The 25,092-nt window shown below is 42.6% G+C and overlaps 1 protein-coding gene across 2 annotated transcripts; it reads left to right on the forward strand.

Annotated features, from left to right (window-relative positions):
* Positions 1-203: 203 nt before the first annotated feature.
* LOC121072605 (protein mono-ADP-ribosyltransferase PARP14-like) lies at positions 204-24,817 on the forward strand. 2 transcript variants are annotated; one of them, XM_040562324.1, is made up of 17 exons: positions 204-1,113; positions 3,378-3,517; positions 3,609-3,642; positions 7,340-7,597; positions 8,141-8,377; positions 9,442-11,738; positions 12,781-13,017; positions 13,285-13,506; positions 13,988-14,051; positions 14,989-15,138; positions 15,832-15,894; positions 17,087-17,254; positions 18,589-18,795; positions 18,884-19,489; positions 20,026-20,171; positions 21,762-21,936; positions 23,580-24,817. In XM_040562324.1, exons 1-17 carry the CDS (start codon positions 927-929, stop codon positions 23,867-23,869), a joined length of 5,481 nt encoding a protein of 1,826 aa, XP_040418258.1. In that variant the 5' UTR covers positions 204-926; the 3' UTR covers positions 23,870-24,817. The 2 variants fall into 2 exon arrangements, with proteins under 2 accessions (XP_040418258.1, XP_040418259.1); XM_040562325.1 differs by lacking the exons at positions 204-1,113; positions 3,378-3,517; positions 3,609-3,642 and adding an exon at positions 5,329-5,612.
* Positions 24,818-25,092: the final 275 nt, after the last annotated feature.

A 25,092-nucleotide genomic window follows, 5' to 3' on the forward strand; every position in this document is an offset into this window, starting at 1 on the left:
TTTTATTAAGAATTAATACTGTTTTGCAGATTGAAAGGATATGTATTTATCTCTGGTTAAAGAGGGTAATGCAGTTAACTAAACAGTGCTCAAAAAGCTCTCAAGTGAGTGCAGTTTACAACACCAAGCACTCATAGCCTGTCTTGGCCATGATATAAACTCTTTTCACATTGCAATTTTTCTTTAGTCTTTCAAACTTTCACTTTTTATACTCGCAGAGGTGGGGACACTTGCTGAACTTCAGAAGACTGGAAAAACTTCGGTCATTACTGGATGTGCAGTGAGTCAGTGGCTCTTAATCGGAAAACACTCCTTTTTCAAGGCCCAAGTGCGGGACCTTGAAGAAGATAACTCCAGCTGTAGCGATGTGAGGGAGGCTATTGCATTAGTGAAGAAAAACAAGTCCGGTTAAAGGAAAAGCCTTGCAAGCACAGCAGCGAGGAGCAGCATGCCACTTTCTCAGGGAAAGGCTGTGGGGGTTTGTACAGGCGCAGGCTCAGGAGCTCTCCGTGAGCAGTCACCAAGGGCAAAGTGTCAGGGGCCCAAATGCCTTAAGTTTTCCTTTTGAAGCCAAGAGACTTAAAGAAAGATCTCTGTTAGAAACGCAGGCGGTCGCTGTCTCAGCAGCGTGACAGGTGCCGGGGTTAACAGCCCTGGAGAAACTCGTTTTAGGTGGAGAAACACAAGCTTTGTGATTGTGACAGCGCCTGAGGCGCGCTGTGGGTGAAGGCGCGGGGTCGCTGAGGGGCTGAGCTCGATGGCGGCCCCTGCCCGGCCGGTGCCCACCCCAGGCCTCGGCCCGATGGGCGACGGCGGCGGCTCCGCTGCGTGCCGGGAAATGTTCGGGACCCGCCCTGAGGGGAAACGAAAGCGAAAGGCGGAGGGGACGGCGGGGCCGAGGGACGGGACGGGGCTGCGGGGCGGCCATGTCGGGGCCGCGGGCGGCCGCCTTCCCGCTGCTGGTGCGCGGCGACTGGGGCGCGGGCGAGCCGCCGGCCGCCCTGCGCAAGAAACTGCTCCTCTACTTCCAGAGCCACAAGCGCTCGGGCGGCGGCGAGTGCGAGCTGCGGGATGGGCCCGGGCACCTCCTCGTCTGCTTCGCCCACCCCGACGGTGAGGGTTTGCTCTGAGGGGTCCCGGGGGTGAGCGAGGGGATGGGGTGGTGCTGGGTTGAGGTGTCGGTGAGGTGAGGTGTAACTCAGAAGCGGTGACTTCATGCAGGATTTCTATGTATATGCACGCTCTGAGTTGTGCTATTGTTTGTACTGTAAGTTGTGGGGTACCGCCCAGAGAGGCTGGGGTTGTCCCGTCCCTGGGGGTGCCCGAGGCCAGGAGGGATGGGGTTTGGGCAGCCCAGGCTGGTGGGGGGGCTTGGGGGACTTTAAGGTCCCTGCCAACCTGAACCACTCCGTGATTCACCATCTCATACGTACTACGCAGATATATACTGTATAATGCATAATATGGACCCTATAACATGTAATATAGAATATACAATATATGGATTTACATAAATTCATATGTCTAAATTCAGTGCTTAGTACTATCCTCTAGGTGGCTTCTTGATTAAGGCTTAGTAGGCTACGAATTAATAAATCCCAGGAATTACAGGCCTGTCAGTCAGACCTCAGAGCCAGGGAAGGTCATGGATCAGATCACCTTGAGTGCCATCACATGGCACATACAGGACAACCAGGCGATCAGACCCAGTCAGCACGGCTTTATGAAAAGCAGGTCCTGCCTGACCAACCTGGTCTCCCTCTATGATAAGATGACCCGCTTAGTGGATGACAGAAAGGCCGTGGGTGTCATGGTCTTGGACTTAGCAAAGCGTTTGGTACGGTTCCCCACAGCCTTCTCCTGGAGAAACCGGCCACTCCTGGCTTGGATGGATGTACTGTTTGCTGGGTAGAAAAGTGGCTGGATGGCCAGGCCCAAAGAGTTGTTGCGGATGGAGTTAAATCCGTTGGTGGTGTTCCGTAGAGCTTGGCAGTGGGGCTGGTTTTGTGTAACGTTTTTATCGATAATCTGTATGAGGGGATCGAGTGCACCCTCGGTAAGGCTGCAGATGACACCAAGCTGGGCAGGAGTGTTGACCTGCTGGAGGGGAGGGAGGCTCTGCAGAGGCACCTGCGTAGGCTGGACTGATGGGCCACGTCCAGCTGCACGGCCTTCAACAAGGCTGGGGGCCAGGTGCTGCACTTGGGGCACACCACCCCATGCAGCGACACAGGCTCGGGGAAGAGTGGCTGGGAAGCTGCCCAGCAGAAAAGGACCTGGGGGAGCTGGTCGGCCGCTGGCTGAACGTGGGCCAGCCGTGTGCCAGGTGGCCTACAAGGCCGATGCCATGTGGGCCTGCATCAGAAACAGCGTGGCCAGCAGGACTAGGGAAGGGATTGTCCCTCTGTACTCAGTCCTGGTAGTACTCGAGACTGCACCTCGAGTACTGTGTTAGTTTTGGGCCCCTCACTGTGGGAAAGATATGGAGTTGCTGAAATGCGTTCAGAGAAGAGCAAGGAAGCTGGTGAAGGGACTGGCAAACGATGTATGAGGAGCGGCTGAGGGGTTGTTGTTTCTGGAGAAAAGGAGGCTGAGGGGAAACCTCATCGCTCTCTGTAACTACTGGAAAGGAGGTTGTAGTGAAGTGGGTTTCAGACTTCTCAGGTGACAAGCGACAGGATGCAAGGAAATGCCCTCAGGTTGCCTCAGGGGAAGTTTATGTTGGATGTCAGGAAGAATTTCTTCACAGAGTGGTTAGGCATTGGCACAAGCTGCTCAGGGAAGTGGTAGAATCGCCATCCCTGGAGGTATTTAAGAGACACGTGGTGCTTTAGACCATGGTTTAGTGATAGACTTGGTAGCACTAGGTGATGGTTGGACTTGATGATCGTGAGGGTCTTTTCCAACTGAAACGATTCTGTGGTTCTATGAATCTTCTGTATAAATCCATATATACACGTTTATTAAATTTGATGCACAGTAATATTCTCTAAATTGTAGTTGGAATAAAAAAATCTATTAATCGAAGTTAACATATGATTACAGATATATATTAGAAATATGAAATATAAAACAAACATGCAGCAGTGTGGAAAGCATTTAGTTGTAGTTATGTTAAATATACATACATATATGTGCATACATTTATATAAATTTTTTTTTCTGTCTTATCATGCTTCCCAGCTGCTGACTCTCCCCAGCTGGTAAGTTGAGGGAACACATCCCCATGCCATTGTTTTGGCACTGGCTGGAAGAGGGTGTGAGAGGCATGGGGACAGTCCTGGGACGCCGGTGCTGCAGTAGGGTGTGCCACATGATTTAAATTATAAAGTTGTATTTCTATTCACATTGTCACTGTTTTCTTTGATTTTCCTTAGTGAAGCAACGTGTTCTTGAGAGACAGACTCATGAGCTGGATTTGGGAATACAAGGAAAATTGAAGTTGATTGTCACGGAGCTTGAAACAGCAGTAGCTACCAAAGAGGAAGCATTTGAAGAAAAATTAGTTCACACAGAGGTGAATAAAAATTGTTATCCTAACTAGAGTTTTGAAACAATGATGAGAGTGCCGAAGCAATCATTCATAATTTGCTTTAATTTTATTTTAGGCTCCGGATGCCATGAGCAACCTTCAAAGAAAAGGTAAAATGTTATCCATCTCTCTGTGTGATGATTCTTTGTAGAACAAAACCAGTGCTTTTCTTCACACAGATCTCCCATTCTGTGGGGAATTGTGCTGAAATGTTCTCTCTGAGTTTGGCAACCTGGCTCAGGTGATACAGGGAAACATAAACAGCCAGGCATGTTCACCAAAGATGGAGTTCACCTTCCCAGACTTAGATCATGTGTCTGGTTTTAGCTTCTGAAATAGCCATTTCCTTCAGAGGAGCATCTCCAGAGAGGGGCTTAGTTCTCATATCTTGCATAACTGCTCTAAAATAAGCTACACATATGAGCACCTGTATGGGTGGTCTTAATCTCAGGCCCAGGGTGTTGTGGTTTAACCTGGCAGGCAGCTGAGCACCACACAGCACTCAAGTCACTGCCCCCCGGTGGCATGGGGAAGAGAATCAGAAATGTAAAAGTGAGAGGACTTGTGGGTTGAGATACAGCTTAATAAGAAAGGGAAAAAAGAAAAGAGAAAAAAAAAAAAAAGCAAGTGTTAAACAACAGTATTGTTCACCACCAGCTGAGCAATGCCCAGCCAGTCCCTGAGCAATGCCAGTCGCCGAGCAATGCCAGTCCCCCTGCCCAACTCCCTTAGTTTTATTGCTGAGCACGACATCATATAGTATGGAATATCCCTTCGGTGCATTTTGGTTAGCTCTCCTGCCTGTGTCTTCCCCCCAGCTTCTTGTGCACCCCTAGCCTCCTCGCTGAGAAGCAGAAAAGTCCTTGACTCAGTGTAAGCACTGTGCAGTAACAACTAAACATCGATGTGTTATCAACATTATTCTCATCCTAAATCCAAAACACAGCACCATGCCAGCTACTGGGAAGCAAATTAACTCTATCACAGCCAAAACTGGGACAGGAATTGTGCTGAAAATTTATTTCTGAGTTTGGCAACCTGGCTCATGCGATACAAGGAAGCATAACTAGCCAGGCATGTTCACCAAGGATGGAGTTCACCTTGCCAGGCTTAGCCGTTTTCACCAGAGGAGCATCTTTACAGAGGGATTTAGTTCTCATATCCTGCATAACTGCTCTAAAAGGAGACATACATATAAGCACCTATATGGAAGGTCTTAATCCCAGACCTGGTGTTTTTGTACTCCTTGCAGTTAGGAGGCTTTGTAAAATGGTGCATCTCCCCAGTACCTCAGTGAACTTGCCTAGATCCTCTTTCAGCAATATTCTAGCAAGTTTTATGACTCAAGAAGCAGTCATGTTTCTAGAAAACAGTACTGCACATCAAAATACACCTGCATTGGTGAAAAGTAAATGCTTGGCCACCAAGAAAGACTACTTCATCAGAAAGTTTGTCAGTGCTTATGCTCGTACATTTTGTTTCCTGTTCAAAGCTGCTTTGTATGTTTCTCCTCTTTTTGACGTCAAAGTTGACATCTGCTTTTTTTTTTTTTTTTAGTTATACCATAAAGGATCTTTAAAGTCAGTATGAGTGTTAAAAAACACTCCAAACACTCCAGATGCTGCATTTAATTCTGTGGTTTCATCAGCCTAGCTTTCATTTTGGACTTTTTCACCCTTTCTTCGCTGGGCCTGGTGGCGTGGTTGATTCCAGCGATCTGGAGAGGAGTAAAATCGCAGTAGCGTGCATAGAGCTGTGGCTTCCGCAGCTGTGCCTTTTGTTTTTCTCATGTCAGGGTTATGCTGGTAAGCCTTTGAAGGAGACTGTCTTCTGTAAATGTTGTGGCTGGGGTATCAGTTGTTGCTGTACGTCAGGGTCACTAATAAAACTGTCCAGCCAGCAAAGCGCGGCCTCTTGGCGCGTCCGTCAGCTCCAGCCCCATCACCCTGGATTTCTCCCTCTTGCCTGGGGCCTGCTCCTACTGCCAGCAGGGACCCCCGAGGGGACCGCAGGGCGAAGATGTCTGCCCCCACAGCGGGTGCAGGGGCAGAAGACGCTGCAGGGCCGGGACTGGTGCTGGGTGAGGCAAAGGAGAAGCTGTAGGGGTGGCTCTGAGGGATGGGGGTGCTGGGGGCCTGCGGCAGTGGCAATGCGGGGCTCCGGTGGTGTTGGGAGACTGTGGTCAGCCCCCAGAGCCATCTGTCAGTCGCTGTCCCAGGGTTTAGGGATTGCTGGATGCTTTTGAGCATAAGCAAAGCAACTCTTGTTTGTCGGGACGGTGAGAGGAAAGCTGCCTCTGTTTGCATGGGTGGTGGTCCCAGAGGTGGTTGCTGGGTGGAAGCATCTTCTGGTGGGTCCTGCTGAGCCCTCTTCGGTTCTTTCTGACAGACCGCTGAAATCTGGAGTGTGTCAGGAACCTGAAAAGCCCCTCTGCCCCCTGTTGGCTCGTGGGGCAACTTTTCTCCCTCAGTTCCTGTTTGCTGCCGCTGATAGTCCCGGCAAGCAGAACGGCGGGGTGCGTGCCCCGTAACATCAGGCAGCCCCAGAGAGAGCTGCTGAGGTGAATCTGCCCCCCGTCATTTCTCCTCTGCAAAATTTTGTTGTGGCTGCACCAGTTGATGCCTTTTTTAATTTCCGTGTGTCAGGTGATGGCTGGTGATTCTTGGGCCGTGCAGGCTGGGGCAGGGGATACTTCTGAGGACCTGCAGGAAAAGGATGTTTGGGTGTGCTGTGGTGAGCAGCTGTACGTCCCTGCCAAATGCTGTGCCCGCAGGTCCTTCAGTGCTGTTGCGCTGTGCTGGCAGCGGCGCATGGTGCTCGCCAGAAGGCTTTGTGTCCGGTCACACAGAGCTGCCTGTAGTGCATGCGGACGTACTGAGCTGTGTTGGGGCTTGTTATGTCTGCACCTGGGCCAAGAGAGCGATGCAGAACCTGCAGGGTCTCTTACAGCCCTCACCAATGCTCGAGGGGCCGTGGCAAATTATTTCACTGGATTTTATCACAGACTTGCCCCCATCCTGGAGGCGCACAGCAGTGCTTGTGTCAGTGGACTCATTTACTCGTGGATATTTTTGCTCCACTAAGGAGACTGCCTGCAGCCCCTCAGACGGTGCAGTGTCTCCGCTGGTATATCGGTTACCACCAGGATGACTGGGTCCCCCTGCTACGGTTGGTGGAATTTGCCTGTACCAGCAGTGTCCCCTCTTCCTCACAGTGGACCCTTTTTTTTATGTGTAGTGTGGTTTTCTTCTCTGTGGTCACCCACCCACTGCGGTGACTCTCCAGGGTTTTCCTGAGGAATCCTGTGAGCAGCTGCAGCATAGACTTTTTTTTTTTCTTTGGGAGCAGATGGAAAAAGCAAAGGCTGCTCGCAAGCACTCCACAGCTAGATGTCAGCAGATGCTGAGGACTCTGCTTGTCTGGTGTACATGTTCCTTTGATGCAACCTTCTTCTAAGCTGAACAGCCATTACCTGACCCATATAAAATCGTGGCCTGGGTTAGTCTGGTTATGTTTCATTTACAGCTTCTGTGTATTCTCCAGATCCACTCTGTTGTTCGTGTATCCCTGTTAAAATCTGTTCACTCAGATCCCTTTCAGCAGCAACCTTGACCTCCAGTTATGATTGGGGCTAGAGAGAACATCACCTCTAGGCTGTTTTAGATCCCAAAATGTCCCAGGGCGCCCTGCAGTGTATGTTTGGTTAGACAATATCTCTTCATAGGAAGGAGAGAAAGTAACATATATTTATTCCAGGAAGTGTGTACTGATATGTAATATGGCTTATATCTCTTTCTGTTAAAAAAGATGCAGAAGCCTTGCAGAAGACGGAGAGTTCTCCTCCAGACAGTGACCTTCAGGAGAGATCTCACTCTGTGAAGAGCATTGCAGAAAAGTCTGCAGAGATGTCGCCTTCAGTGGTGCTTGAAAATGTACAAGGATGCAGGGCAAAATACATAAGTATGCTGTTGGAGAACATCAGTGGCCTAGCTGTAGATGATGAGTTCGTTGTGGAAATGATACCCGAATTAAATGTTGCTGTAGCTACTTTTCTAAAAAGTTTTGGTAAGTCACTGTGAATTCTGTCAATTATTTCCATGTATATGTACGGATAGTAGCTTTCAGAGCCTAATTCCTCTCCTGTTAGAGATTCAAACAGCTTCAAAAACATATCTGGGCTGTAGTCTCTCAAGGAAGATGAAAATTTTATATACAGCTCCATGACAATGTCTGTGCTCCAAATGTTACAAAGAAAAGACTATGACAACTTCATAAACTAAAACTGGAAGAGAATGTTTCACTGTTTTTGTCTTTTCAGTCTTTGTCTCAGTTCCAGAGGACAATGAAACAGTGAGAAGTAAGCTTAGTATATGCAAGAGATGAGTAAGAGTGGACCAGAAACATAGCAGTAATTGATAGCAGAAAGTAACGTGACTGTGTCCACTTCCCCTTTTTTATTGCAACATAGAGTTATTTGGCACCAAAGGCAGATCTGTTTCATATACCAGGAGAAGTAGATTCAGCTCATTCCTATGCCAGAAGTGATAGCTGGGACTGATAAGGGTTCAGGAAAACATGTTCAGTTAATACTGCTTTTTCTGTCTACAGATACTCAGGAATTTGTCAACAAATGTGAACAGAACAAAAGATTCAAAAAATTCAACATGACTGCCAGGCTTCTTGAAGTGACCTGCAGCATCAAGGCTGAAAACATACCAGATAACATTTCCACAGACTATATCACAGTTTATTTCGAGAGTGCACGAAACGGAGGTGGGCCCGTGTCAGACATCCAGCTCCTCCCTGAGGAGAACTCAGCTATCATTACTTTCTGTGATCACAAAGGTAATGGCTGTCTCTGTCCCTTACCTAAGCTGAGAAAGGTGCTTCCAGGCAGAGGACCTGAAAGAAAATTACCAAAATTTGGGCTTTAGGAGAAGCCTGGCTTCCTGTTGCTAAAACCAGCATACGCCATCCTGTTCCTGGGAAGTCCTGTGCCTTTTTGAGAAGTGATTTGCAGCTTCTGCTCAAACTCTGGCCAGTAGTTTGAGCATCTTTCTGATCCTGTCTTATCAGGTGTAGTGACCGAGCATTAAGTAAATTCTGGGTCAGATCTCAGGGTTTAGAAATACTGCTGCACGTGCAGGATTTCAGAATCTCTCTGTTTTTTATGTTACCTGGATTTCACTTTAATGCCTGCTTTATGCATGGGTTGTTCCCATGGGTGTTTTTTTCCCTTTTACAGAAGTTTTTATCTCTGATACAACATTAATTGTTCTTGGTGGTAGAGGAAGCAGGAGCTGTTAATGACTTGGACTTTCACAGTTAGCTTTCAGAAACTAATTAAGGTCAAATTTCTTCATTATCTGTGAAGGATAAAGCTAAATAACAGTCTTGTTACTATTCCTTGGGTGGAATCACTGCCCAATTTTGCTGTTAGCCTAATCTCTGGTAAATACCTCTGTGTAAGGAGACTCCTGATTTAGTAAATTCCTTTAGCATTAGTTAAATGCCAGGTGATTGCTTTTCTTCTGACATTCTGTATTTGCTTATGAATATTTTGTACATTAAGTTAATATGTAATTTGGCTTGTGGTAATGTGGTTTTAAGTCCCTGTCAACTTTATAATTCCTTTTCTTTGTCTGTTCCAACTGGGAAAAAAAAATACTGGGACAGTGAGTTTTATTTTAGGCTGAAAGTAAGGTACGTTTCACAGTAATAACTTGTTGGCCCTACTCTGTTCTGGGATTTCCTTAGAAAACGAAAGCCAGGCACAGGAAAATAAAGGCATAAGCATATTTACTAAACTACTTGGAGCCACACCTACAGAGTGGTTGGGAAATTAGAAAGACATAAAAACAGTTCCTTGTAATGCAAAAAACCCACAAGTTATTTTATTTAACTTTTAGATCTAAAGACTGTTTTGGAAAAGCAGCATTTACTTGAACAGACTCCAATTTCTGTGCATCCATATTACCACTCCCTGGGAACAGCTCTATATGGAGGAGAAAGACCAGTTATCAAGATGCCAGACCCTGTTGTGGTACCACTAGATCCCTATGTCTGGCAATTTTTACAAAGGCAAGACAGACTGATACAAGACATAAACCAGGAAATGGCAATTTGCCATTGTTGTATAAAATGGCCACAGACAGATTGCGTGAACCCGGAAATTACGTTGTGTCCATCATCATCTATGTCTGAGCAGAAGAAGCTAATGGTTAAGTTGATTAAGACATGGAAGCAAGATGCTTCCACTGAATTCTCACGTATCATGTCACATTACACAGCTATAAAGTGTAAAGTAAATTCAGCGGACTGGAAAGATGTGAAAAACAGACTGGTGGAAAGCAGTGCTTTGATCACAACTGATATTTCTGAGGAGACGGTGGTGATAGCAGGCACCAGAGCAGCAGTGGACAGTGCAGAGAAAGAAGTGAGAAAATGCATGGAAAAAGCCATGAAGGAAAGTGAAAGGAAAAAACAAAGTATAGAAATTTCTGTGTCGGTGATCCCAGGGAAATACGCACTTTTGCGCAATGCTGGGCTAGAAGAGAATATTCACAAAGAATATCCGCACTTAAAGATCTTCTATGATGACACAATAAAAACAGTTCAGTTGTGTGGATTACCTGCAGAAGTATATAAAATCAAAGCTGACTTACTGGAAAGGGTGTTGAATATGCCACGCACATCAATTAACATCGACCACTATGTCTTCCTATACCTACAGCGTGAAAATAATAAAACAATGTCAGAGACATTATTTACTGTGAAAAATATTAATGCCTTTTATGAGCTTGAGGATGATACTGTGGTGCTATATGGAGATTCTCCTAAAGGTCTTTTAGAAGCAGAAAAGCAAATAAAGACAGGCTTAGCATATAAAAGCATTGACGTGGAAGACTCTGCAGTCATTAAAAAGAAGGAGTGGAGTCGTCAGCTTGCCTTCGTGCGTAAGAAGTACAATTCTTCCCAGGAAACTGTAGTCATTGATGAACACGTTGGAAAAGAAAGTAGAGTGATTATTACTGGATTTTCTAAGACTGTAGAAAAAGTCTATCAGAATCTTTATGATTTTATAGATAGAAACACGCACGTGGAAAAAGTAATCCCAGCTAAGTCAGTGGCAGTACTGCAATTTGTAGAGAAGGAAAAATCTGGTGTTTATCAAGAACTGGGAAAAAAAGGTGTGGCAGTGCACTTTCACACCGAGACACTGTGTATTTCCCTGAGCGGACCAAAAGGAGAAGTGCCGAAAGCAGTCACCCTATTTGAAAAAATTCTCTCATCCCTTTACTGGAAAGATGTGCCGATTGATAAACCAGGAGCCAAAGAGTTCTTCACTGAGAGGAAAGATTCATTTGTTTTAGAGGCAAAGCAGAAATTTAACTGTTTGATTAGTCTGAAAGAAAAAGAACATCAACAACAGAGTGAAAAAGTTGATGATAAAGAGGAGAGAAAGCTCCACTACAAGCAAACCCTGCCAGATGGAGTTGAAGTAGCAGTGTATAAAGGTAACTTGTGCAATTACCCAGCTGATGTTGTGGTGAGCACATCAAACGAAGACTTGAAACACATCGGTGGCCTTACTGAGGCGCTGCTACAAGCGGCAGGTCCAGAGCTGCAAATGGAGTATAATGAGCTGGTGAGGATGAATGAGGGATTGCAGCCTGGGCGTGCAGTTATCACAAGTGCTGGGAAACTCCCCTGCAAAAACATCATTCATGCTGTTGTGTGCAGGTGGAAGAAGGATGAAGCAGGAAAGTGCGTGCATTTGTTGAAAGAAGCAGTTAAAAAGAGCCTAGAACTAGCTGAAACACATAATCATCGTTCTATAGCTTTCCCTTCTGTAAGTGGAGGGATCTTTGGCTTCCCACTGCAGATATCTGCAAATTCAATTGTGTCATCCATCAAGGAAACCTTGGAAGAATCCAGGGGGAAAAGCAGCTTGAAGGAGATTCATCTTGTGGATATCACAGAGGATAAGGTACAGGTTCTGAGTGAGATTGTAAAAAACATATTTACAACTAAGTCATTCTCCCTGTTCCTGCTGCCAACACAGTCTACAAGTCCTAGACTGCAGGAAGGCCAGAAGGAGAAGAGAAAAGAGGCTCTTCAGGAGGCTAGAGACAATGAGCAGATGGTTACAACAAATGAAGGACTGCTCATCAGAGTGGAGAAGAAGAACATTAAGGATGCCACGGTAGGTCTTTAATTTTCCACTTCTCTAACTTCATGTGAAGATTTTATTGAAATGTTAGTAGAAGAGGAAGTACATTAGGTTATATTGTTTTACAGGATAATTGCTATGTAGGGAAACAGAGACCATGTGCCTGCCAAACGAGGAATCGGGATGGCAGAATTGACAGATATCAGACTGGGATCTGTCATTCTGAAGCCATTTCTAGAGAGCAGCCATGAATTTCAGAATGTTAAGTTCCTAGCTAGGTTTTATTTGTTCTCCAGATGTAGGATCAACATGTAAAACGGATTGATTTTTTCCTAAAAGGGAAATACTATAATACTTTCTAGGAGTATTTAAGTGATCTGTAGCTAGCTAGGCTAGATATTAAGGGAAATCAGAAAAGCAGTCCCATGGAAGAGTCCACGATTAGCTTGTTTGCCAAAGTATAGACTTTTTTTTTTCTTTCCAACATTGGTTGCTTCCCCTGTCATTTTGGTGTCTGTAAAAGCCTGTTCCAACAGAAGAGCAATACTAGATGTAAAAAAAATCTCAATGTGACACAAATTTTGAATAACTTGTAAATAAAACACCTCCAGTGGAACTGCAAAGCAAACAACAGCCTTTGGAGATCTGCCTATTTTACTACATGAAGGCACAGCAACCTTCTATCACCTTTTTTTGGTGTGTGAGATGCTGCTTTTCTGACCAGGAGTGTACAATCCCACTTCAGTGAAAGGGAAGAAAGATGCATTAAAGTTTATACATCACATGTGCTTTATACAACACGTACATCTTGTATCTTGTGATGATGCTGGAGAAGGAGCAGTGCAGCCGCAGTTCATCAACAAGGAAATGTCGGAAAGGCTTGGGTCTGGGGAGAGGGGATAAGGCAGAGTGCAGGGGCTGGGTTTGTTTCACCTGCCCAGACACAGACGTCTGCTCAAGATGAGGTGAGTCACAGCCTAACCTCTGCTCAGCGTTTGGCGGCTCAGCATTTACTGGCAATGGATGACCTGATCTCTTCTGGTTATAGATATTTCTGTTGTGATTTTTGTTGCAGACGGATGTTATTGTCAACAGCGTTGGCACAGATCTGCAGTTTGGTGTAGGGCCTCTTTGCAAAGCCTTGCTGGAAAAGGCTGGACCAGAACTCCATGCGGAGTTTGACAAGAAAAAACAAGGACATACATATGGGCAAGTGAATGTGCTCTGTACCGGTGGATGCGCTCTGGCTTGCAAGTTCGTGCTTCATGCTGTACTTCCTGGGTGGGACAGAGGAAAAGGACAGTCCCCAAAGGTACGTTTTAATTATTTTTACAATATTTGGTTTTGAAAACAGATTCACTTTGGACCCCATCCTGAAGTTTCAGCATTTAAAATAGTTGTTTTAGGCAAACTGACTCCACTTACTTCTGTTTCAGTGAACCTAAAGATGCCCTAATGGACTAAAAACATTTTCTTATACCAGCATAGTCTCTAAAGATCTAATAACACATGAAACAGGTGTGTTTTTATCTAAAAAAAAATAAAAAATAAAAAAATTGATCTTTGCTGTGTTTTACAGATCCTAGAAGATGTAGTCAATTACTGCTTGAGGAAAACTGAAGAACTTGGACTGAATTCAATTGCTTTCCCAGCTATTGGAAGTGGAGGATTTGGATTTCCTAAAACTGTCGTTTCTAAGATAATGTTTAATGAGGTATTCAAGTTCAGTAGCAGTCACACTCTGAAGACTCTGCAGGAAGTTCATTTTGTCTTGCACCCAAATGATACGGAAAACATTCAGGTAGGTCTTCTCAGGGAAAGCCACCTGTGTTACACAATGTTCTAGTCCAACCTTAATAATGTATTTTAGTTACATATTGCTTTCTTAAGGTAATAACTTAGCACTTTCTTACTACTCTGGGCCAATGAAAAGGGGATGGCACTCTTGTGTCTCATTCAACATCTCTGAACTGTAAACTGTTAGCAAGCACAAGCTGCAGATAAAATTTGCCTCACTGTTGGCGCTGTAAACACCTGAAGATGCTCACTAATCTCTTCACAGAGCAGTTGCCAGTTCTGGCAATGCAAAGACCGTATCTCTTATCACGCTGTCCACACTGAGGCTTCCACTATTGCTAATGATACCTAACGATTAATAATAAGAGTAGCGTTTACTACTGTAAAATGCAACAAGAGCTACGTGACTGTTAATTTTAATTTTAGAAATATTTGGTATATAAACCCTGAAATACCATCTTTAGTACCTTTTTTTCTCTTTCTAGGCTTTTACCAGAGAACTAGAACATAGGGTAACTGAGAATTGCAGTAATGCAGCACCACAGCCAAGTAAGTTTTGTAGGGACAGGAGGTGGGACACGGGGGAGAATGTAAATACTGCAAAGTGTTTTTATTCTTACTAGGAAACACATGAAATGTCATCAGAAGTAGAGCATTTTTTTTCCTCCTAATGGACCATCATTCTTAAATTCTATTTGTTAAAATATTGAAGAGGAATTTCTTTTGTTGAGGGCATGCTCATCCCTTAGTGAGACCAGTCTTATTACATGGAAGAGGATATCCTGGTAGGAGAACCAATAATACTCCAACTCAAAGGGTACGAGAACTTGGCATCACATTGCCAAGTAAGCCATAACTCACATGTATTTCTGTACTTTTTCTCTCCCGTATAGGGGTAATACAGAATGGATAGTTTCCTTTCCACTCATTGACAGTAGCATGACACAGTAGCAAAATCATAGGAGTGAACTGCATCAACACCAGACAATTATTCTTAAGAATATATAGCTCTTTTTTTCTCACTTACTGGGAGTATCAGTGAGATAATATTTAGAGTGTGCAGATAAAATATGAATTGGATACATTCAGACTAGAAATAAGGAATGGTATTCTTTCTGTAAGGGTAAAGATGAAATAATGTAGAAAAGTGGTGCAGTAGGATCTCCATTACTGGTAATGCTTAAGTTGGATGCTCCACGTCATTTAAGAGTTCATGCAGGAAAGTCTCTTACAGAGCTGGTCTGATCAGATAACCCCAACAGTCCTTTCTGAATTGATATTGCATGAACTTACAGGAATCAAACTGGTTTCGCTTTCACAGTATTTAAATGGGAAGAATACTGCACCTTCCTGCTTTCAGAAATTGAATAAAGAGAAGTAGGCAGTAAACTCCTCAAAAGGATAAGTTAAAGTTTCCATCAACGAATGAGAATAATACCCCAAACTAGAATTGAAATGTTTTAAGATACTCTTCTTTTCCTTGCAGATTTCATTAGGTCTGTTTCAACTGAAGTATTGGGAGTTTATGAAATGCAGATTGGTCCCATTATGCTCCGAGTAAATACTGGAGATATTACAAAGGAGGATACAGAGGTTATTGTAAATATATCAAATCCAACATTTGATGCCACATCAGGTATTGCACTGAATAAATATTTAGTGGTTAAATTTGTGCTAGCTTTTAGGAGGGGGAAAGCGAAAGAATTGTCCGTATGTGAAACATTTATGAAGCATTCTTCAGATGTGAAATAGAAAGTGGTGATTTGTCAGGAAATAGATAGTAAAATGTTTTAGCGTATTCTGAATATTCCATGTAGGTTCCAAACTACTCAGAAGAGGTCTGTGGAGATTTTTGTAGTTTAAAACTAAAAATGCTTAAAAAAAAAGGGATTCTTGAGATCAGATATAATTCTGTAAAAATGCTCTCGTTCTAATATATTTCAATATAAGCCAAAGCTCTGCTTTAGTAAACCCACTTGTAAAAAGCAGAAGATTCTTTGGTGACATTGTGAATTGTAAGAATGAAGGACACCGAATGATATAATTCAAAGCAATTGGAGGGTTTGGTGAAGGGCATACTGTTGTCTGGTAGAACAATGAAACGAGTCATTTTTAATGATTTCTTATTAATAATGAAGGCAGTGTTCTCTTTGCATTCAGTACAGTGTGTCATAGAGGGAACTCAAAGGAACTGGCAAGCTTTTACACTTTGGTAGATCTTGAACCATGAGAATTTAGAGGGGTTCACAGGGTACCGAATTTGGCTAGAGTTTTGAGTAGAAATAGCTCAGTTAATGAATGTGTATGCTTTTTTCTGGTGTAATTTAAGGGGTTTTCAAAGCAATTATGGATGCTGCTGGTTCCCAGGTGAAAGAAGAATGTGCTCAGTATGGTATGTTAAATGCATTTTTTAATTAGATTTTTGTTTCTTCTCTCCAAAGACTTAATGTTGTTGTTATAACTCTCTATACTGATAACATAATTATTTTATCTTAAAAAAAATAAGTTCACACTTCTAGGAATTTTGAAAAGTCCTGTTGCCCTGACACACACTTTGAGAATTTCTGTTTTCACAACCAAACAGAAGTTCAATACAGTTTTCTGATGCTAATAAATGCTTGGAAAATGATATAAGTTTTTGTCCTCTGAAATTACTCAGGCATGTTCCTGACTTAAGAACAGAAACAGTCCCCTTGACAAGCAGGTGCAGGACTTGCTCTTTAAGAGCTAATAGCAAATCTGGTTTTATATTCACAAATACACAGTTACTTTTAATTGAAATAATGATTGCAAAACTGTGTTTTGCTTGCAAAAACAAAATGTTCCTGTTGTGAGTCCAGAAGATAACTTTCAGGATGGAGTTTCTTGGATATTTTTCCCCACTTTTGACTCTGCAGACTCTCCCTGTTTATCAGTCTGATCTCAGTACATGCAGAGCATCTTACAGTCAGTCATTACCTTTGTGACTAGTGAAGTGGTACGTAACTGTGTTCATGGGACCATTCATCCTCGTAATATGATGCCATTTGTAGGTGTTCATAACCAAATTTATCGCTCTCAAAAACACAAAAGTCTTTTAAAGATTCCATACCATGATTCTTAAATCAGTTGATCATTGTTTTAATGACAATATTTTAAACATTCAGCTCTTCTGCAGAATAACAGTTTGAGCTTTCAAGGAATAAGTGACACAAAAAAAGACTTCCACCTATAAATGAACTGTGCACATTTCCAGTGGTATGCTTTTAAATAAAAGTGAGCTGTATTTAAATTGAACGTGAATTGTTAAGTCGTACTTAATAGGAAACTACTTTGTAGGAAAGAACCCAGGATATTGCAGTCAAACAGAAAACACACAATCACTTGAATTACTGTCTCAAGAAAATCTGAAAACAGAATATTTACAGAGAAAACTTGAATCAACTAAAACCAGGATAATAAAGGACACAATGGATTTCTTTCTACTTTTTCCACTCCTAGTATCTATTACACCATTGTACACTAGCATCAGTATAAACAGTTGTGTTATCAGAAAATATCCTCTTTGAAAATGTTGTGTCTCTTTTTTATCTTCTCTCTTCCAGCTGGGCAGGTTCAAAATGGTTTTATTACTACAAATTCTGGCAAACTGTCGTGCAGTAAAATCATCCACTTGATTCACAATATCGATGTGAAGAATCAGGTCTCCAAAGTGCTTAATGAGTGTGAGCTAAGGACATACACATCTGTTGCCTTCCCAGCAATTGGAACAGGTTTGTATTTTCTTGAGAAACTGATCAGGGCTGTGTTGGGGGGTATTTCAGAAAATGGGACGAAATTAACACCTCTGATAGAGGTGTTATGTAGACTTTTACAAGAAACTGTGTAAACTGTTATTTTGTGAAAGTTCGTTGTGGTCAGTTCAAACTTCACCAGCACATTTGAAAAATGCTGCTTTTTTAAAAACAGGAACACGTAAAGAAAAGATACTGCTTCAGAAAAGACACTCTGCCCCCCAAAGAGATCATGTGCCTCAGCTGGCCACCCCGCACCTTTCCTCAAACTTCCCATAGAGTTTGATTTGGGATTTCAGCCCCACAGAAGGTCTGGGGCTGGGGGTTGTATATGAAGAGAGATGGAGTTCTGAGACCAAAACCCTACCTGTCTGACTACAGACACAGTGGGTTGGGTACAGAGTACCTGCGGGTTCTGTTTCAGCCTGCCTACTCCACCAGAGGGCTAAAGGCAGGCTAGCTTATTGGGCTTATGCTTGTGGTTAGTTTAGGAAGCAGGCCTTGAAGAAAGTAGGGTGTCTTTCTCAGTCCAAAGTTCCTCTTGACTGGAAAAAAAGAAATTTTGACTTGTTCCTTGCTCAGTGTTCTAGATTAGGGTAGGAGCTTGGTCTGTGGGTCAGTGTTTGGACTCCACAGTAACGGTTACGGCAGGTCCCCTAGCCTCCCAACGTCATTTGCATGCTGGTGCCACAGCGGCTCTCCAAGGAATGTTGTGGCTGAAATTTGCAAGGGTCCCAGCAATGTTTCAGGACAAGCTTTAGGTTGCATTTCAGGTTTGGTGTATGGGAGTGAGAGGGAATGTTTCGAGCTTTATGTTCCCATTTCTATGTTGAAATAGGCTGCAGGATTGTGCCAAAATCCTGCACTGAATTTAATATGGCTTGGCTTTGGTACCCAGTTTAAAGATGCAGACAGAGATAGTGATCATAGAATCATAGAATATCCCGAGTTGGAAGGGACCCACATGGATCATCGAGTCCAGCTCCTGGCACCACACAGGTCAACCCAAAATGAAGGAGATGAAGGTGGGGTTTAGAAATCTAGGGGATGCTAGGGCTGAAGTGCTCATTGAAACTTCAGAGTAAACTGAGGGAGAGTTCCAGAATGTCTTCCCGAGTGTGCGTTGGGTGTCAGCTCTTGGAAATCCCGAACTTAGATGTAATTCTGAGGTCAGGCAGTGGGCTTTAGTCAGAAAGCATAGTGGGAGATTGTGACACCGATCTGTGTGAGCTGGGGATGTGATCTGCTTTCCGGATGCTGCCTTGATTTAAATATTGCTCACCGTCTGATATGTGTCTTTTATTTTTGTTTAGGTCAGGCAGGACAGAGTCCAGCCAAGGTAGCTGATGAGATGTTGGATGCTATAGTGGAATTTGCAAGCAAAAGAACGGTACAGCATTTGAAAGAAGTTAAAATAGTCATCTTCCAGACAAATATGCTCAAGGACTTTTATGAAAGCATGAAGAAAAGAGAAGATTCAAATTCATCCACACCAGAATCATTGATCTCTTTGTTAAAATGTAAGTAGGTGCGTTTTCCATGTGCCTGGGCTCACAAAACTAAAGATCTTTTAAATGAAACTAATAATTAACATATATTTCTTTACAGCATTTTTCTGGGGCAGAAAAACATCCGTTGAGAAGAAAAAGCCCTTGGTTTTGGAGAAGAAAGTTGATATCGTTACATTTCAAATTTGTGGAGAAAGCCAAGAAGATGTGAATGCAACTGAGTCTTGGATAATAAAATTAATTTTAAAGGAGCAGTTTGAAAACTGTATTTCAGATGAGCTAATCGAAAGTTTTAATGAGAAGCAAGTTGAGGCTTTGACCGATCTCCAGAGAAGAAAACATGTTACCATTCAGCTTGAGAAGAACTGTTCTCCCCCTTGCATTAAAATTTCTGGTCTTAGCAGGGATGTCTTTGCTGTTTCTGTGGAAATTCAGAAAATGATCAAAAAAATAAAGGATACTCAAGAAGAACAGTCCAAGTCAGAACTTGTTTATAACCTAGTAGAATGGAGGTATCAAAGAAACGATAAATTTGTTGCTTTTGATAAACTGACAAATATGCAGCTGGAGGATGCCAAAATAGCTAAAAAACCACATCTTACTGTCAGAATTATCAAGAAGAACTACGTAGTGGATCTGAATACTCTACAGGCTAGTGATGACCAAGGAAGTACTATAAACATTCAACGGGTGCCAAAGAACGAAGGTAACTTACAGCTTTGTTGATCAGAAAAACCTTTAATAGAGATTAATGAATGATAATTCTGATAATTACAAACATAGGTATTCCAAAGAAGTAGGCTACTCCCTACTTATTTATTCAGTTATTTATTTATTTAGCTGGGCATGCCATAGCCAGCAGTTCTACTTTCGTAATTCATAGTGGTACGTATGATCCAAATCAGAACTTTTATTTTAAATACAAAAATTATCCATACGTATGCGACTGGTGAGCATAGTTTTCATGCTTAAGTCTGACAAAGGAGGTAGTGCATGAAGAATGAGTATAATTCTTCTGTGGTTCTCAAACTTGTTTTGGTTAGGTATTGGTATGGGCATAATTAGACTAGAAAAAATGTAGTCTTAATGGTACCAATGATACACTGAAGAGAGAGAACATTTTTGGAATAAAGTATTGCATAATGTACTGCCCTCTCAGCTCCTTGCAAGCAGTCGAGTTTGTAAGACACCTACTAAACCAAGCTAGGTATCTCTGATAATAATTCAAGTCCTGTTTTTCAGATATGCAGTCAATAGAGCTCCCCGCAAAGTGGGAAGATATGCAAGATGAACGGGTCAAACTCATTACCCTCAAGCCATCGTGTCAGGAATACGTGGAAGTTCAGAACAGGTTTCAGAATACCTGTCACAACCTTGTCATAGAGAAGGTGAAATCCTATGGGGGGAAAAAAGTGAACTTTGGGGCTAAAAACATCAATATGCTTTCTAAATGTCTGTTTGTAAAGTGTCTGCAACATAAAACACCTTCCATGTCAGTCTCCTCAACACCGTACAGTGTGGGTATAAATCAAATGAAATTTCCTACGAGTTGCACGGCCGTTTCTGCCTTCCTAGTAATGCAAAATGAGCGACCCTCAGTCTTCAAGCTGACTCTCAAACTAACGTGGTATTTGCTAGTTAACGTGGTACATCCAATTAGGTACATCCAAGTGGAAGCATGAACAAATGTTTTGTCCTTTTAATTCTGAAAGTTCTATTATATATAAGAAATACAATTTAAGAGAGAAAAAGGGTTTTGTCTTTCAGCTATGCATTGGATTAAACTTTGCCTCCTCTTCTGCAGTTCATTTCATTGCCAGAAGTTGACAAGATTTAATCACCAAATGCAGAAAATATGCCTGTCAATCTGTAGGGCAGGAATCTGTCCTGTGGGAGATTTGGGAAACATTTGGGGCTGCAGAGAGGTCATTCTTCAGGTCTTTTTCCTAATGGGAGAGCCTGCTGCCCAGTTAGCTCTCTGCAGCCCTGCCCTTGCAGGCTGGTCATAAAGTTTCTCACTATTTTACTGCTGGAGGAATGGACTTCTTCCCTGTCAGTCCCAGGCAGAGCCTTTCAAGCTAGGATGCTGGTTTGAACTGAAGTGTCATAATTTGATCCTTTTTATTGAAATGCCTGTAAAACAGTGTACAGCGATTTAATTGCCAGGGAGAAGATGGAATTATTTAGAATCAAGAGGGGCAATAAGTAGGAGAAAATATGATGAAATTAAGAGTGAGAGCATCTGTTTGAAAAATTTTATCTAATGAGCATGGTCACTAAAATGGGAATAGAGCAATATATTAGTGTACAACGGACAGAAATCAGGTAATGACATGAAGTCTTTTTCCATTTAAAATTGAAAGCTCTTGCAGCAATACTTCTATGATCATACTTGGATGCAGACAGTTTCCTCCTAAGCTCTATTCACGTTGTTGGCATAGGGAACCAGCAACTTCGATACTCCCTCTGATTAATTTTTATATAGGATTTTCTCATGGGTTGCAAAGCTACAAACCAAAGGAAGTAATTCTGATTTCCATACTGAGGTCTAGAAAAGAAACTAAAGTTTGATACAATGCTATTGTTACAGCCTGCCCTTTAGTGGGAAAGTCATCAGTAAGGATGACTAGGATTTGTAGGATGCATCTCGCATCAAAGCCCTGTTCCCTTTCGTGGTGGTAAAGCATCCTATTCTAAAAGTACCAGTGCACCGCTACCATAGCTGCCTGCGTAACTGACAGAGTAGGCAAGACAAATGTATGCCAAAAATTACCAAGCTCAAAACCCTTTTGTAAGCTACTTCCCTTTCTGCTTTCCAGGAGGCTCATACATTCAGTCCCCTAACCCGAATGGCACTAACAGGGCATAGTGAAAATTACCGCCGTTCTTTCAGTTTGGTTTGCTTTTACTGTTTTGCTGTCATGATAAATATTGATCCCTACTAGCATAAATATAGCTCTTTTTTTGTAACTTTGCAGATTGAAAGAATACAAAATCCCTTCCTCTGGCAGACCTACCAAATCAAAAAAAAATCTCTGTGTTCGAAGAACAAAAATGAAGATAATGAGAAGTTGCTGTTTCATGGGACAGCTGCATCCTCATTGAGCACAATCAACTACAATGGATTTAATCGTGGTTTTGCTGGATTGAATGGTGAGTCATTATCCAAAGCAGTTAATTTCCTAAATTTCTATGCAGTGCTAGTTATAGTACTGTCAGCATGACATGAAAATCAAGTAAAGTTGGAGAACAAAATAAACAACACCAGAGAACAGTCTGCATGGACAGAGGAAATAACCTGTTTGATTAACCCCTTGTTTGTGAATTTCACTGTTTCCAGGGTATCAGAGAAGGCTTTCCCATGCTGAAATCAAACCAAGGCAGCTTTTGAGAAATCTTTTGTATTATCTGCCTGCAGAGAGGAATGGGGACTGTTGTTTAGCATCCTTGGATAAGATACCAACTAGCTGCTGGTATCTCCTTTCATCGTAGGCAAATCCAGCTAGCGAAGTAGAGGTGCAGATGCTTCTGTTGCTTCCAAAGATGACAGCACAAGCAGTCAGAAGATCCCATTCCCCTACCTTTTCTATGCAAATTAAATCAATTGAAATTAATGAATTAATTATTCCCCTTTAATAGTTGCTGGGGGCAACTATTAAACATTTAGCTGAAAGACTGTCTGCATCAGTTTAAAGATTGTCTTGTCCAGTTCCTCTAGTACAGTAATGTAATGTTTCTATTCTGGTGGCATTCAAAGAAGGACAGGACCCAAGGAAGTGGGACTTGGCCTGCAAGGTGCCAGTTGCTCTTAAAGGTTCTGCAACCTTACTTCCAAAGTCCTTACTTTTTGTTTGTAATGCTTTCTGCCTTAAGACTTAGGGAGAAACTAGGCAAGTTAGAAAGCCTTAAGACTAGACTTTTAGCCTAGGAGATACCTATGGCTGACTTGATCTTGAGAGACCTGGACAGCTTAACTCAGATCTGATGAACTCAGACCAGGCTGAAGTGTTAAAAAGTAGATATTTCTCTGTCTGGATCCTCTAGGCTGAAATTTTGTTGAGAAAATGAAGCCTGATATGCACACTGAATGAGGCTGTGTACAGACAGAAATAGCTGCCACCATTTCTTTTCAAAACACAACCAGAGGAAACATAGGTTTGCTTTCCTGCTTTTTGATGCCAGGAACTTAGATTAACTCAGGATGTGAGACCTAGATTCATGTCCTCCCTCTGCCTGCAAGTATTGACATCTACCTCTCCATCTCAGCCATGATCTGCAATAGGAAAGGCACGCTTTCCTTCTTCTGTCAGACTGGGTAGCCATCTAAAATTACCAAAGATTAGAGCACCCAGATAGGATGGACCTATCTGGCTTGAACAGCTTTCTATCAATGTCAGAAAAAATGAAATCCAGATCAGACAAAGGAACATGATTCCTCTAACTTCCTGCTGTGAAGTGTAACTAGAAAACTGTAATTACAATTATGTAGTCACTTTAAGTTGAAAAGACTCTGAAGAATTGTAATTTGGTAGGTTGCACTAGGCTAAACAGACAGAGGAACTATTTTACCCTTAGGAAAGGGCAGTGAAAACCTGGTTATTGATAGCTCTGTTGACATTTACCTGATATCTAAGGGGATTCACGTTTAATCTTGATAGAAAGGATTATTACTAGACCTGTGTTGGTAAACTGTAGCCAATGTATAACTTCTACGGAATAAAAAAAAAAAAGGGAGCTTTAGAAATTCTTATAGGAATAAGAATACTAATTATATTTGAAAATGTCTTTTCAAACAGCTGCAAGCATTGGGAATGGAACCTACTTTGCTGTTGATGCAAGTTACTCTGCTCAGGATACTTATTCAAGACCAGATACGAATGGCAGAAAATACATGTACCAGGCTCGGGTCCTCACTGGAGAATATTGTGTTGGGAGTGGAGGACTAATCATTCCACCACCAAAAAGTTCAGCAGATCCTACCAACCTCTATGACAGCGTGGTTGATAACATCAATTCACCAAAGATGTTTGTCATATTTAATGACATTCAGGCATATCCAGAATACCTTATTACTTTCAGGAGATAGAATATTCTTAATAGTCTGGAATATTGTGGTGCCTTTTATGTGTAGAAAGTAACAGGACCATTCTTGATTGTTCTTTACATTTAGTTTTTTTGAAATGTTTGTTTATCTATCCATGTGTTTAAGTAAGTCTTCAAATTATCAGTGCAATGAGGCCAGGGCAAGCAAATATTTTAGAATGTACTATTTCAGTACTCACATTTCAAATTCAGTTTTGCAGAGATGTATGCAAGAGCTGTGACACCAGCCCAGACTTCTTCCTAGGCAAGGCAGATGGGAACTGGTGGGAAGGGCAGCTGCTCTGCCTTCCCTGTGGCCTGAAGTAGGGGATGCATCTAAGCACACCCTTACTTCTAGTATTCACCAGAAGGCACCGAGTGGCTGCCTGTGAAGATTTATTGAAAACTCTTGGTGTCAGTGGGAATAACCTTGTCTTCCAGCAGAATTTTCAGTCATTCTTGGGGATCCACAGACCTTGGGTGCTAAGAGTCATGAAAACAAAAATCCGAGATGGAACTTTGAATTTGCACTCGTTGTTTCACCGCTGCCTTATCTTGTCATGGCATATTTTGTGATTCCCTAATTTCCTAAATTCATACCTGTTTCTTAGGGGCATTATGGACATTATGTATTCTCTGCATTACATACAACCATGTACAAAGTCATTGCTCCTGGAATTTTCAAGATAGTAAAGAAGGACTCTAATTTCTTTGGGATGGTATTGCAACGTTAACCCCACTGTAGAAGAACCGCTCTGCACTTTCACCTATAGGGATGTACTTAGTTACCATGCTCAAACTGTAGGAAAATTTTTTAAGCTCTGTAAAGCAAGTAGGTAGGGATATTTGCACATCTGAACTCTTCGCAAACTGCACTTTTCCAGTGATGATCTTGCAACTGCCAACCAACCCCCTTGTATACCTGGTTTTAATAAAAGTAGATAGAAATAGCTGATGTTGGTTGCTGGGTCATGCTTTACATGAGGGAACGCACTTCGGGTAGAAGTGCTCCGTTACTTTGGAATATGTTGATGTTACAGTGGTGCTACACTTAGTAAGAAGCTTAAAAGACAAAATAGTTCTCGGGTATTTGTGTGACAGACTCGGACACTTCCCCCCCCCCCCCAACTCCTCCACCACAGCCCTGAGGCGGCCCCCGCCGCCCAATCAGACACCGCCTCCCGCTTCCGCCCCGCCCTCCCCGCCGCTCAGCGCTCTCCTACTGGC

The sequence above is a fragment of the Cygnus olor genome, chromosome 6, assembly GCF_009769625.2.
Source record: "Cygnus olor isolate bCygOlo1 chromosome 6, bCygOlo1.pri.v2, whole genome shotgun sequence".
NCBI lineage: Eukaryota > Metazoa > Chordata > Aves > Anseriformes > Anatidae > Cygnus > Cygnus olor.